The sequence below is a fragment of the Melospiza melodia genome, chromosome 3 (genome assembly GCF_035770615.1).
Source record: "Melospiza melodia melodia isolate bMelMel2 chromosome 3, bMelMel2.pri, whole genome shotgun sequence".
In the NCBI taxonomy this organism is placed as follows: domain Eukaryota; kingdom Metazoa; phylum Chordata; class Aves; order Passeriformes; family Passerellidae; genus Melospiza; species Melospiza melodia.
In genome coordinates this window covers 57,883,564-57,897,668 of record NC_086196.1, presented here as the reverse complement: position 1 = coordinate 57,897,668, position 14,105 = coordinate 57,883,564, and the positions used below count along the sequence as shown (strand labels likewise).

Genomic DNA, 14,105 nt, shown 5'->3' with positions numbered 1-14,105 from the left:
TGGCTGAATGATTTACAAGTGGCAAATAATTGAAGTCCTTTCATTAATGTTCATTGCTTAGAGGTGGGAGATGTAAGCTTTCTCCCTAAATCCATTTACTGTGTAGGTAGAGAGATGCAAGAGAAACAAGTGTGTTGTGCTTTGTCCATGGGCACATTTCCAACCCTTTCTAGTGGTTTCCATGCAATTGGAGGGTGTCACATTTTAACCTTGCTTTATAATTTAACATCCATACATATTTGCTGGCTGTCATTAAATCTGGCTTGACACCTTTTGATGGGCTAAGTAGCCTCATGAGAAACACAGTATGTTAGTATGTTTCTCATGTTATGCTTTCTTTTTTTTTTTTTTTTTTTAGTTTAGGGTCTCTGTTATTCAAACTGAAAAGATACTAAGAAAATTACTTTTGATTGCTAATGATATAGAAACTTCTATCTACTGTGTATGCCAGCCACTAAATGGTATAAATTCGTTCTTAAAAGTGTGTTAGCATGTCTCAAACATTCACAGCCTGAAGAGACCTTATCCCATCTTTTTCTTGAAATTATTTTAAAAGTATTTATGTTTTATTTAAAATTCCAGTTAGAGTTATTTCTTTGATTTCCCCCCAGGATTTAGTGATTCAAAAGGAAAATTGTTTTATATTATTATTACTTCAAGTTTGATTTCAAACACACACCAAAAAAAAAAAAAAAAAACTTGAATGTTTCTTTTTATCCCATTTCTTCTCCCTGTGTAGAGTTGAAGGGAGCACAGAAATTTCCTTAGAGCCCTATCAGTCTGACAGAAGGCACAGATGCTGTTCATATGTACAGATAAGCAAGGACAAGTGAGTTTGTGGGGATGTAGCAGCACCTCTTCAACTTCTGCATTGCTCCTACTCTGGAATAAACAATCATGCAAAGAATTAGCAGAAAATAACTGAGATGTAAAATAAAAAAAAAAACCCTCACATTAACCTACACTGAAGGTTTTGTGTCTGCAGTGAAAATGTGAGGGTAATCACAAGCAGTTCATTGTAGTGCAGTCGGTGTCACCAGAAATGAAGCAAGCGTGTTTCCATTGGGTTTCCTTTCAAAGCCTTGGTTCCATTTGAGCTGTTCCATGGGGGATGCCTTTGGCTGTGGGGCCTTCTCCCAGGTGAGCTTATTGTGCTTCAGCATGGAATGGCTCCACCAGGGATCCCAGCAGGGACAGGCACACAGACTGCAGAAATGAAGCAAGAGAATTATTTAGGTTTCTGAAGAGACTGAGAAACATATAATTCCCCATGTCTATTGTGGTCACTTTGACATGGTGAGCATTATTAAATGTGTTTACCTCCTGACCCATTCATGATAAAAACCTGTCTCAAGTTTTCTCACATGCATTTGTATTGCTTTGTGTAGCATCTTTTTTCACCTTTTCTTCTCTTATTTGCAGATGAAGTATCTGGTGGCTCCTGTATTTTGCTGGTCCTGCTGTGCATAGCAACCGTTTTCCTTAGCATTGGAGGAACTGCACTGTACTGCACCTTTGGTGACATGGAATCCCCTGTGTGTACTGAGTTTGCAGCCAACATGGATTTCTATTATACACAGATACTGCAGCGTGTGGAAGAGCTAAAACACTGGATAGCCTTCTCATAGCTGAAGGGATGGACACAGCACGCTCAGAGCTCACCTGTGGTTACTGGAGAGAGTAAAACAAAATTGTGATTTCAAGTTCTTTAACACTTGCCACCTGCAGGTGATGTGTATTTGACGATATACTTTCACATTTACTTAGAAATCAAGAAAATTTTAGTTTAGCAATCAGGTGGCACAATGTTCACATCTGTTCACAACTGTAGCAGCGTGGTATGGGAGCATAAAAAGTCATTTTCTTCATCCTTTTGAAAGTAGGCAAGTAGCTTTTCATCCACTTGAGCAAGTGAAGAAGAAGGAAGAAAATTAACTGTCTTCTGTATTCTCTCCCATTGCCACACATTGTGTAAGCAATCTCTGGAAGCTTAGTAAAAGGACAGCTTTAATTTACAGCTGTTTGTGCAAAGGTGTTGCCTCCAGCTATCATGCAATAAGTCTCTGTTTTATGGAAACATTATTTTTTTTTCTAAGTCTTAATGTTTTTATCCATTTTATTTCTCCTGGTGAGCCATGTAATTATTTGGGTGGAGTGAGAAGAGTGCAGTGGCATTCCCAGAGCCCTCATTCGGTAATTACCAGGCTGACCCTGTATCTTACAGCTTGCAGTGAAAATCATGAATGGGATAAATCTGCTGGCAGATTTCACTAAATTTCTTGGACCTTTACTCTCAGTATCATGTGGGTTGTTTTAGAAATGGAAGGTTAAAAAAGAAATCACTGGTCTCGCTAAACACAGAAACAAAAGATGTTTACTAAATTATTCATATTAAATAATCAAGTGGCTTTGGCTCATTTTAAAGCACCTGGTGGCAGGTGTGGGGCTAACTGGGTTTTCCTCCAGCTACATCACTGACTTGGAGTAATCACTTTGTGCCTCAGTTTCTCCTCCATAAATGGGGAATAATGATCCTTGCCTTTGTCTATGAATATTTATTGGAATTAGGGCTCATGTCTGATTCATCCCAAATGAGTGCCCAGCTCACAGAACTGTGTGGCTGCAGCCTCTGGTTTATGTGAAGGGGGACTGATCCAGCAGAAGAGGTTCAGAGGTTTGCTGCAGATCCACAGCCTGTCAGTGTTCCAGGGCACTTGTTCCAGCTGATAAAGCACATTTGCATTTATTTGCCCTGCAGTTTTGAGACCTGGATTGTAAAATCTGTTCTTTCTCAGCTTTACAAACAAATTTAGATGAGTGCAAAGAGCAATTTGAAATGGGTGTTTCTATCACTTGGTGCTCAGCCCTCCCTGTGCGGCGTGAGAGAAGCACTGGCAGGGCAGTGAAGGTGAGAGTTGGATACAGAGGCCTCTGGGGCAGGCTCTGCTCGAGGGCTGGCAGCTGTTCTTGCCCAGAGCCCAGTGTGCAGCCCTGCTGACAGGGTGAGTGTGAAAGGATTCCTTTACACCTCAGGAAACTGCATTTTTGAGGGGCCCACTTCACTCCACTCTGTGATTTCCTGCTTACTAACCTTGTATGATGCAGCGTGTTCAGGTTTAGGACATTATTTTGTAAAATGCTATGAAGTGAAATCTTTGAGATACTGCTCAGAATTATAACATTAAAGATCATGCTTTCTGACATTTGCAAGCAAATTGTCCCTCTAGTGAGCTTGGTTGTTCCTAATGCACTGTTACACTTAACGGGTTTTTAAAGTGAAAGTTAAAATCATGGTTTTTTCTAGAATAAACTGCATGTATGATTTCTCCTTTGGTTTTCACTGTGGAGGCTTGGTTTATTTATACCCTAGGGAGCCTCATGTGCAGCTTTATACTAAACTAGCAAATTTCAAATGCTCAAATTAATGAAAACTTTTGCTTTTAGAAAGAAACTTGAGAATGGTAGTTTGGGGGTTGTTTGTTTGTTATCCTCAAGAGTATCATGATGGGCTACTCTAAAGGAGAAAGGGAAAGATACTTTGTTTTAAAACGTTACTGGCTGGTTCAGTTTATTATTTGAATTCTGGGTTTGTTTGTTTATTTATTTAGTTTTTCTTTTAAAGAGAAGCTTAATTTTCTATTTTGGCAATTTACTCACAGAATAATTAAAAAGCATGCTTTCAGTTAAAGTATGTATTTATAGTGACTATGTAGTTAGAATATATTTTGAGTTTCTGTAATTTTGCATTGAGTGTTTCTGGATATTAAGTCTATTCCTAAAGAGACAACTGTTCATTTCAGCTTAAAAAAAATATTTTTAACTTTTTGTGCACTTCATCACCAAAAAGATCAAGAGCTATTTATAGATCTATTTATTTAAAAGTATATCAGACATGGATATCAAAGACCCACAACTTTTAGGTTCATTTAATTAAAACTATTTTAAAGCAATTATTTTATTTAAAACTATAAAGCTATTTAAAATCAAAGCAGTTTTTACTAACTATTTCAGTTTCAAATCAGTGATCCAAATCCTGGTGTTTTCTCTCTGTGCTGTGTTCCTGGTGCAAAGACTCAGGAGTATCAGCAGAACTGCCTATGAGATGAAGAGGAGGTTGTGCAGCACATCACCAACGTGTGCCCGCTGACAAGTGAGCAGCCAGAATTCTGTGTGCCCCAGACCCCCTTCCCTTGGGGCCTGGGCATCTCTTGAGCCTCCCCCAGCTGTGCCAGGGCAGCAGCCCTGCCAAGGCTCCCAGGATCTGGGGGAGCAGAACAGGCACATGAGCACAGGCTGTCCGGCTCCTGAGCTGAGCTCAGCTGCTCACTCCTCAGTGGCAACCGAGGGTTCACATCTGGATCCAATTTCTGTTGGCATTCCTTTACGAAAAGCTGATGGTGCACACCTTCGTGTGACAATTCTGTCAGTGCAAATGGTCTGTAAGATTACCAAACCTGCAGCTATCAACAGAACAAAATTTGCTTTGCACTGGAGCTCCAAAGAGTGTGCAGGCAGGCCTGGTGTTGGCCCTCCTGTGTGTTCTGTTCTCTTTGGAATACTGGTGACATTGCTTCCAGCTGGGTGACCTGAGGGCTTAGGACCTTACAAACAGGTAAATCAAAGCAAAAAGAAATAGTGGATTGGAACAGTTATTACTCATCTGAGTGTTTGAGGTAAAATAATACCAAGCAACAGCTAAGATTGTTTCAGGAGGAAGAAAGCAGTGGGAAAAGGCTTCCTCTTCACACACACACTTGCTGCATTTTAAAGCCTTTTGTATATAACTTTTTATTCATTGTTCCTTCCCTGCCACTGTCTTTATGGCTGTTTTGCTTGGCAATAGAGGGACCATATTGTGCTGAGTTGGAAACATTTGTAATTGGTAGAAACATTCAGGAAATGGTTCCATACTTGACAGTAGCTTTAAAAACTTTCCATAAAATAAGGCTGGATTTCAGGCTGCTAGTGTACCTTCAGAGAAGTTGTGCCACTTAATCATCTGCAGCACTCTGCTAGAAACCCCCACCTTCCTGTTTATTCTTTGAGCATAATTATTTCAAAGAGATTCTTGTGATAAAGAAAAATCCAACAAGGCTTTTTATGTAGATTCAGCATTATGCTGACAAAAGATCTGACCACATAATTAACACCCTCACCCCCAACAGCCCAGACTAGACCAAGAAAGGCACTGTGCTGCAGTGTAGCCACACTAGACTACAGGCTTCTTCTCAAGACAGCATAAGGAAGCAAACATTCCACAACTCAGGTATGCCAGCAGAAGTTTGTGATTTAGACTCTGGCTGTATGTTAATTTTTTTTCCATTATCCTTGGTTTCATACCTGGAAAATGCATAGTAGCCCTGGTGACAAGCAGTAGAGGAAGTTTTGTAACAAAAAGGGAAACTCTGGTTTAGGGGTTCTTGGTAGTAAAGGGCAAGTTTGAACTATCAGGTAAACAGAGTACTTTGGAAGTCCAGATTCCTGTGTGACTGGGTGCTGTTCCACTCAATAACCTGAAGGGATGACCCTCCTGAGGAAACATGTTTGCCTACTTTGTACTGTAATCTAAAACCAAGAACATCTGAGGGGAATCAAAGTTATTTGTAACAAATTTATCTTAAGCTTCCTTTAGCAAAAGGAGTAAATAACTGTCTTTGAAAGTCACCCAAGCTTGTAATTTACATACTGTAGCAAAAAAAAAAAAAAATAAAAACTGTCCCAAATAAAATACATTAACCTTTTTGGATACTGTGATTTCTAAATGTCTGAAAAGACTGAGATTTTCTGTGAAATTCAAGTAAATGAACAGTACCTCCAATATGAATTTCATTACTAAACCCAAATCAGAATGGAAAGTGAGGATAAAACGTGTAAGGTTTGGTGTAGTTTTTCTGGTTGCCTTTGTTTCAATAGTTTAACAAAAACCCAGTTTCCTCACAGAGCCTGGTGCTGCCAGACAGGTGGGATTCAGGTACTAAAATGTTGCCTTACTGTATCATTGTGAAAGCAAATTGACAAATGGTGAGTTTCAGAATTCCTGGTAATTGGTGGGTGACCTGGATAGTGGTCACAAGGCATTCTGCTCTCTGAACTCAATGAAAGAAATAAAACCACAAACAGTTGCAAGTCAATCCAACCTAGCAGCCTCTGATCTGAATAGGAGTATATCAATGCTACATTTTGCAACACTTTCCCACCCATTTTTATTCCTTCTGGCTCCTTTCCTCTTTACCACTTCTTTCCCAGGATGAAATAGCACATTTTCTATCATTCACAGGACCATGGGGGAATTGAGTTAGGAAGGGACCTCACAAAGTCTCTAGTCCAACTTTCTGCTCAAGGCAGGGTCAGCTGAGATCAGGCCAAATTGCTCAGGGCTTTATCCAGTTGGGTCTTGAAACCCTCCAAGGATGGAGACTGCACAACTTCCCTGGGCATATTCCTCTGCCTGGCTGTGCTCAGGGTGAAAAGGTTTTCTTTATACCCTGTGTAATCTCTCTTTCCATTTGTTGTCTCTCATGCTCCCAATACTGCTGTGAGGGCATTTCTTGGTAACCTCCTCAGGGAGATCATCTCTTCTCCAGGCTATACACTATTTTCTACCACTGTACTCCTGATTCTTCTCCCTTTCTTGTCCACAGTATCTTCTTTCCTGACAGGGATCCAGAATTCTTCTATTAAAATAGGGATCCTGCGTCCCTTCCACCTCACACTCTGAAATTCAATAGTTAGATTTAGAAATCAGCAATGAGGCCACGGGCAAAACTGAAATAGCAATTACAACTGTAATTTTGCTGTAAAAGCTCTTGACTCTCACTGGCTCAGCAGTGATGGCAGAACTTACACTGATTCTTGTACTACTCTTAAACGGCTGGTGTTTAAAGGACTGCTTGCTGATGTCCATGTGTCTTAATGAAATATTTGAAATATTTTTTTCTAAAATAGCTACCCAAGGATGCCTAAAATATTTAACTATAAATTCCTTTTTAAAAATGAATTTTTTAGAATTTGGCTCCTTTAGAATTTAAGGCTCCTTTATATCATTTGTGATTTGTATTACTTTGAATTAAAAGTCATGGTAATTCATGTTGTCATAACATGAGCCCAGGGTTTACTGATTTCAGTAATGTCCATATATTGTGGTCATCTCTTGAAGAAAATGATGGTGGGGAGTAGGTGCATGCTGTTTTACAGTTGCTCTGTGACAGCTGTTACTGAATTGATACCAGTGAATTTCAGCCAAAGTCCTACACTTGGGTTCATCCGGATTTTTTTTTTTTTTTTAATATGGCTAAACAGGCTAAAACAGAAAATATTAGAGACAGCACTGAAGCACAGCCAAAATTTCTGAGATATGTCCAATTCTAGACCAAAGTCCTCCATTAATCTAAAATTTTAAGCTGCTCTTCTTGAAAACAAGTTTGAATACATCTTCACATGACATCAGATCCGTCAGCTCTCTCCCTCTGCTTTTTGCCAAGGAGCTGTCTAGCAAAGTGTCATCTTTTAGCCAACTGGGCCCCTGATGCAGCACTCATTTGTGAGGCTGCTGGGAAGGTTCCAGTAACACTCCTGTCAAGTGCCAGTTAATGATCGTGTCCCCTTTCTTTGCCTGGCACTGAAAATGAGTTTAAGCCCCACTATTGTGCTTTCATAGACCGATCAGCTTTAAAGCTGTTACCAAAACAGCTCTCAGAGTGAGAGCTAAATGTTTTTCAGAAAGCACCATGTGCCAAATACTGCAATGAGAAAGCTTGACTGGCTTTGCCATAACATGTCCAGACTCCACAGTTGCTGTTTGCAGTGCAGGGAAGCAGTGCCCATGCTGTGTTCCCAACAGTGCCCCCCTTAAGCTGGCCAGGATTCATCCTGTTCTCCTGAGCCAGCAGCCTTGCATGAGAAGGGAGTGGTTGCATCAGAAACGATGAAAGCATACATGCACTAGAAGTTGAGCAATGTGAGATGTGAGATGTTCCTTCCACATAACCATACACCTTACACTAGAAGTTTTTTTCTTTTCTTTTTAAACTTTCATCTAGGAACCATTAATCAGTTTCTTATCTTTTTATTAGAGAAATACAGCATTAAGCCAATTCCTCTGTTTCTTTTCCAGAAATAGGAATTAATGCTTTTTGCCAGAGAGAACATGCATCTTGCCACTTGATGCTGGGAATCTTCGTGCTTGTACAGCTTTCCTGCCAGAATTTCTAATGAAATGGATAGATTGTCTGTGAGGCTATCAGAGTAGCAAGAACATTTTCACACTATTTTTCCCGAGCCAGCTGAATTCAGTGCACTGTGGAAGGGACTTACAGAAAAAAAGGGAGTGGAACATTTGAATCACTAAAGATCCACACAGTCAATTTCAGCAAGACAAAATGTCAGTATCTACCATCACAGAAAGCAGCGAGGTTGCTTCAAAAGACCCACCATAAATAATAGAAAAGAGTATGTTTGAAAAGAGCTCTAAAGCAAAAAAATATATTCTGATGTTTCTAGTGACTTTTCAAATATTTAAAGATTTATGTAGAAATTGATAAATAAGGGGGAATAACTTCTCGGTGTTACACAAAGAAAAAACAAAGCATTTTATGGGCAAAAGGGCTTTAGAAATAATGTAGCAAAGATCTTAGATCACCTATGGTAATTTTTTACTGGAAAGAATAAAAAATATTTCTGATAAAGGTATCTATCAGTGATGGGGTTTTTTCATCAGCTTTTACAGAAACAGAAAACCAACACACAATAGTTTAATGACATCAGGGAGTAAAAGGGACTAAGGATTAAAATATTGTTAAATTGTTTGTAGATTCCTTAGGAGCAAGTGGTTTTACAAGGTCATGTAGCAGGAAGAAGAATAGCAAGATCAGAGCTTGTAAATCCTATTTTATGATCTTCTTCTGTCTGTTTCCAGTTCCCACTAGGACAACACATTAAGGAAGATAAATGAGTCGCCCTTTGTTCATAGTCTCTTTGATTTCACACAGCTTTGAAGACTTTCTTTAAAGATATTTTCATATTCTTATAAATTTTGTGGTGATCTTAAGGAATCAATTTTATTCAAGGGATGAATTTCCTTTCTAGTATGCAGGACAAACTGCAAATGCCCTTTTGGCATATTTTTAGTACTTGATATCATCATAGCCATGGTAGCTGGTTGCTATTTACATGTATTAAAACAAATGGTATCAACAGACCCCAAACTTGTGGGAACACAAAGTATAATGGCAATTTCTATCATCAGAAAATGAGGCTCAGGCTGTCTGCAGTTACTTTGTGTTTCACCATCTAACTCATGCTCTGTTAAGTACCAGGAAAATAACAATTCTCAGCAGAAGGGGCCCTGCTGAGAATCCTAATCAAGGCACAATCTCCCAGCTCTGCTGGGCTTCACACAATACCTGTGCCTGTGCCAAAAGGGAAGAAACAAAGCGATGTGGGAAGAAGCCACAGTCACCAGATTCTGCCTCCCGGCAGAAATGAAGTTCTTGTGAGGCACAGAAATGTTCTGACCATAAAGTGGATGTTGTCATCACTGTCTGCAAATGTGAAAGATGAAAATAATTTCAAATGCTCTTGGCATCCCTAAAAAATGACTTTAATAACCCTATTTTCATTTCAATTTTTGTGTTACTGAAAGCTTTCCCTTGGTTGAAAGCAAAGAAAATTATGCAATGTTTTTTGAGGGTTTTTTTGATGTGTACTGTCTCTTGCATTTTTCTATAAAGAGGGAATTACTTTTCTGAGTCAATTCACTGGGTAATAGCCCATGATTTACCTACAAAGGCAAAGTAGATGGCCATGAGCAATAAGTGACTCATGTATTATAAAACAGCCCCATTAAAAGGAACCATCCCTATCAAGTCATGCAGGAGGATGATGAAACAATATTTTCAGTGAATAAGCTGAATTTTGCAATGTGTAACAAGCCTTGCACAGCCCACCCACACTGCCAGCTCAGTCTGGCACTTTGGTGCAATTTGTGCTGGGATCTTTCAGGGCTAAAATTTCTCAGTACGGAGCAGCCAAGGAGGGGAGTGTTCTTCCCTTTGCTCCTTTCACCACAGGGATGACCAGGTCTCTCAAAGCTTTACAGCCAAGAGTTGTCTTTAAAGACACCTGCAGCTTCAGCAACGAAACCCCAAGACTGTGACTCAAATGTTCTGCTCCCAGGAGATCATCAGTGTGCTTTAGGACTGAGCCTGACATTGTTTTGCCTGCAGTCCAGCACAGAAGAGACTGCACAGCTGTCCTGTGGCACTAAACTTGCTGATATTCATTAAGTAGATATGTGTAGCATGAGGGATCAAAGACTTTGGGATCCCTGAGCAAAAGCATCATGGAAACCCTAAAAAGACTTGTAGAAAGTTTTGAGTGGAAGCAGTGCTGCTGAGACTGCCTCATGATTTCACTATCATTCAAATAGGAACAAGTTCCGTAAGGTGAAAAGGCTGCGCTCTGTGGCATTTACATCACAGAGCATTTATCACAGTCATGAGTTTAAATATGGTTTAACAGGTCACTAGATCAGAGACAGGGCAAATTTAATTTTATTTTCTGGTTATTGTTCTGAACTGCACTGTTAAATAGAAAACTACTTTCTTTCCAGATTTTGGGGTGAGTTTTGGTAGTGGTGGTGGTGGGGTTTTTTCCTAGTCCTTATATTCTTTTCCATTTTATCTTCCTCAAATCTTCATCCCTGCCTCTGGACAAAATCCTTATTAACTAATTGGTTTGATAATTTGTTTTTTTATATGGCCAGAGAAGGAAATGGCTGTGGCTGGAAAAGGCTGTACTGTGACACCATTTGAAGAAGTTGATGAAGTGATTAGAACACAAACCTGGAACTTGGGAGGGTTTGCTTTAATTGTCTGCTCTTCCACAAATTTCCTGTGTGTTCTCAAGCACATCACTTAATTCTCCTGTGTTTCAGTACACTGCATACGTGACAGGGACAATTCTCTGAGGCTCCCTGTGGCAGTTCTCTTCTAATGATCCTGAGAGTGAGTGGAGTCATGGTAATTTCAGAAGTAACACATTTCAAGCAACATCAGCAACTTGCTAGTCACGCTTCGGCTGAGATGGTTACCCTGCATTGTCACAAGTAATTGCAGTGAACCTTGCATCTGAGAAAAGAAGGGAAGAAAACTCTTCTTGTTATTCACTTTCTTTTTTGAGTTTTCTCTGAATATGAGAGCTGTTTCAGAGGGGCTATAGGAAAGAAGTATGGAAAAATAGGGAGATACACTTTAATATTTCTGCCAGCTAGTGTGCTGTGCCATCAGGTGAATAAACTGCATTCAGTTTGGGTTGGGTTTTTTTTTGGTTTTTTTTTTTTTTGTGAGTTGTTTTAGCATCATAATGACTATACTGTGACATTTTACAGCTATTTTGAGATACCTGCAGAAAATAAAAAGCTGTAGAAATAAAAACTGCTTTTGCCTCCCTGCATTTCCCTGTGGGAGTGAGGGGTAAAGCCAGTTACCTGATGGATTTCAGTCTCTGGTATCTGCAGAGCACAGACTTGTTGGTCCTTCCCCCTTTATACCACCTGCAGAGGGGCAGAGCTTTTAATGGGCTTTGTGTTGCTGGTGGTCTCTGCAAAGGGTGGGGAAAGGAGAGGGGGAGCTGGAGAAATAAACTGTGGAAAATGGAACCAGGTTGTTTTTTAAAGTGTCAATTCTAAAAGCTTTGAAAGAGAATGTAGAAGTCTGTCCCCAGTCCTTTTCACATTTATACCAATTAAGCTTTTTTCTACCTGTGACTCACTGTAGTGACAGGATTAGTTGGGATTTAGTGATTTAGATATATTTAGTGATTTAGATTCTCACGCTCACAGAGAAATTGCCCATCATAAGCTATTCACTGGAAATCTGGAAAATAATGTGGGAGGCTGATATAAAGGAAGAAATGAGCCAAATTAAGTTACACCTTCCAGTTCAAACACAATCTAGAAATTCCCTAGTGCAGCTGCCTCCAGAAGCAACCTTCTGTCACAGGTATTGGCTGTGGAAACTGCCCTTGACTGCAGAGAAATTCAGGCATTTTGTTGGCTCTGTGGTTTTTTCCCCTTTTTGTAAGTCACTTTCTTGTAGGTTTTTGTGCAGAAGGTAGAGGTTTTGCCCATTTTCTTCCAAATATGTACCCAGGTGGTGGCAGAGAAGAGTGATGGTATCATAATCTCCTACTGAAATAGAAAAAGATTATGGTCACAGCAGGAAGCACCCATTTTTTTGGTGCTGTTGTTACATTTCTGGGGACTCATTTTTCAGACCCATGCATATCCTATTCTTTTCATGATGCTGGGAGTACTAAATACAGAGAAGCCACTATTTACTGCTGTCTATCCCTATATTACACAGGAAAACCAGAACTGGATGTTAGATAAATAATCCTATCAGCCCCTATTAAAATTCACTGTTAGATCTCTGTGAGCTGAAGTTCTTATCTCAGCACATCTCACTGAGGAGCTGCTTTTCAGCACCCCATGATTTCCAGGGCACGTTTGAGTAAATGGTAGAAAAACCTTTAGGAGGGGGAGGGAAAGAGCAGGTCATGTAATTAGACGAAAACAGGTCATAGGAATGGGATTTTCCTTGTGATGGAATACTCATTGCCAATCTATTCCATTTGGAGAGAGACAGAGGAGCAAGGGATGTAACTGTATTGTCCTTTCTTCAGTCTATTTCTTGTTCCTCATTGTTTCTTGACCTCAAATATCTCATTCTCCAAAACAAAATTCAGACTCCTGCTGCTGCTCTTTCTGTTACTGTGAGGAGTGCTGCTTTCTTAAAGAAAATTACTGATAGACTATGCTGGACATGTCACCAGCAATGCATATTATTATAAGATATTTGCTTCCTTCTGAGTTTTCCTCCTTTAGAAGAACAATTTCATTTAGTTGTACTGCAAATTTCAAGTGTAACTACCTTTGAATTTCAAATTCACTTCAAACCAGCACATGAGCCATGCATGGTCTGCGTACTTGGCTGAGCTTGCACTGGTTTAATGGGCATTGTCGAGCAGCCTTCTCTTAAATTATGCAAAACTGTTGGCAAAGATCGAGTCTTCTGTCTTTTTAAGGCCTCAATATTTAAATATTTAAATACTTCAATATTTACAAGAAAGCCTGCAAACACTGTAGTTAAATGAGTGCTAATCCATCACTTCAAGTGAATAGTTCCATAAGCAGAAGCCGATGTGGAGGAGGTATGTTAACTAAGACCTGAAACCACTCATTGGGTAAGGAAGGCAAAAAGAATTCTGAGCAGCTTCCCAGTGACTACATGAACAGGAATCCTTGAAACAACAGGATATGCTCATGTAATTAAAGACAGCACCATAACACATAGGTACCAAAAGCCCAAATCGCCAAGTTCAAGCGGTCTTATTTCTGGGATTGGAGGCAGTGGCTTTGCAATCTTAATAGACAGTGCTCTTTAGAGAAGCAGCAACAGAGCTGCATTGCTTCAAAATATTCAGTTCAATCAAAAGCAGAACACTACTGAGTTACTTCTGAACACTTCTAGGCTATTTCCTTCCAAAACAAAATGACACTGAAATGGAAGAAACCGTCTGATAGCCCTGCAGCAGAATTTTATAGCTCACAACCCTTCTTACACAGGTATTCTGGGGTAGGTTTGTCACTGACCTTTCAGTCTTGGAGACAGGTATTTTATTGCTATTATAATTAGCATTTAAAGCTCATTATGTGTCATACTGCCTGGCAGTGCACAGGTCCTGCTTCACTTCTGGTGCAGGCCTGCATCTCCCCAGACAGGAGCCACAGGAGCACAGTCAGGCCTTGCTGTGCCCTGTTCATCTCCCCAGAGCGTGGTGCTTCCCTGCAGGGCAGAGCAGGGCAAGGGCAGCCCAGCTGCCCAGGCTGCAGCAGCAGCAGCACACTCTGCCCCACACCATGGCTGGGGTGCAAGAGTGCTCAGTTGCCCTCTCATCACTGCAGTCAGCCCCACAGAGAAATTAAATTTCAAATACATTTGACACATACCTAAAACTAGTAAAATGCTTTGAGACACTCTTGACTTTTTTTTGTTTTAATGCTAAAGAAGAGAAAAATATCTCATGGTTATGATTTGGCACCATGA

General features: G+C 40.0%; 1 protein-coding gene across 3 annotated transcripts in view; it reads left to right on the top strand.

Moving 5' to 3' along the window:
- The window catches only part of CNST (consortin, connexin sorting protein), a 46,786-nt gene extending 43,452 nt beyond the window's left edge, over positions 1-3,334 (top strand). For all 3 annotated transcript variants that reach the window (XM_063151900.1, XM_063151899.1, XM_063151901.1), the window contains one exon: positions 1,423-3,334. In XM_063151900.1, coding sequence (XP_063007970.1) covers positions 1,423-1,628 — 206 coding nt within the window. In that variant the 3' untranslated portion in view covers positions 1,629-3,334. The remainder of the gene's footprint in view (positions 1-1,422) is intronic.
- The last annotated feature ends 10,771 nt before the right edge of the window (positions 3,335-14,105 follow it).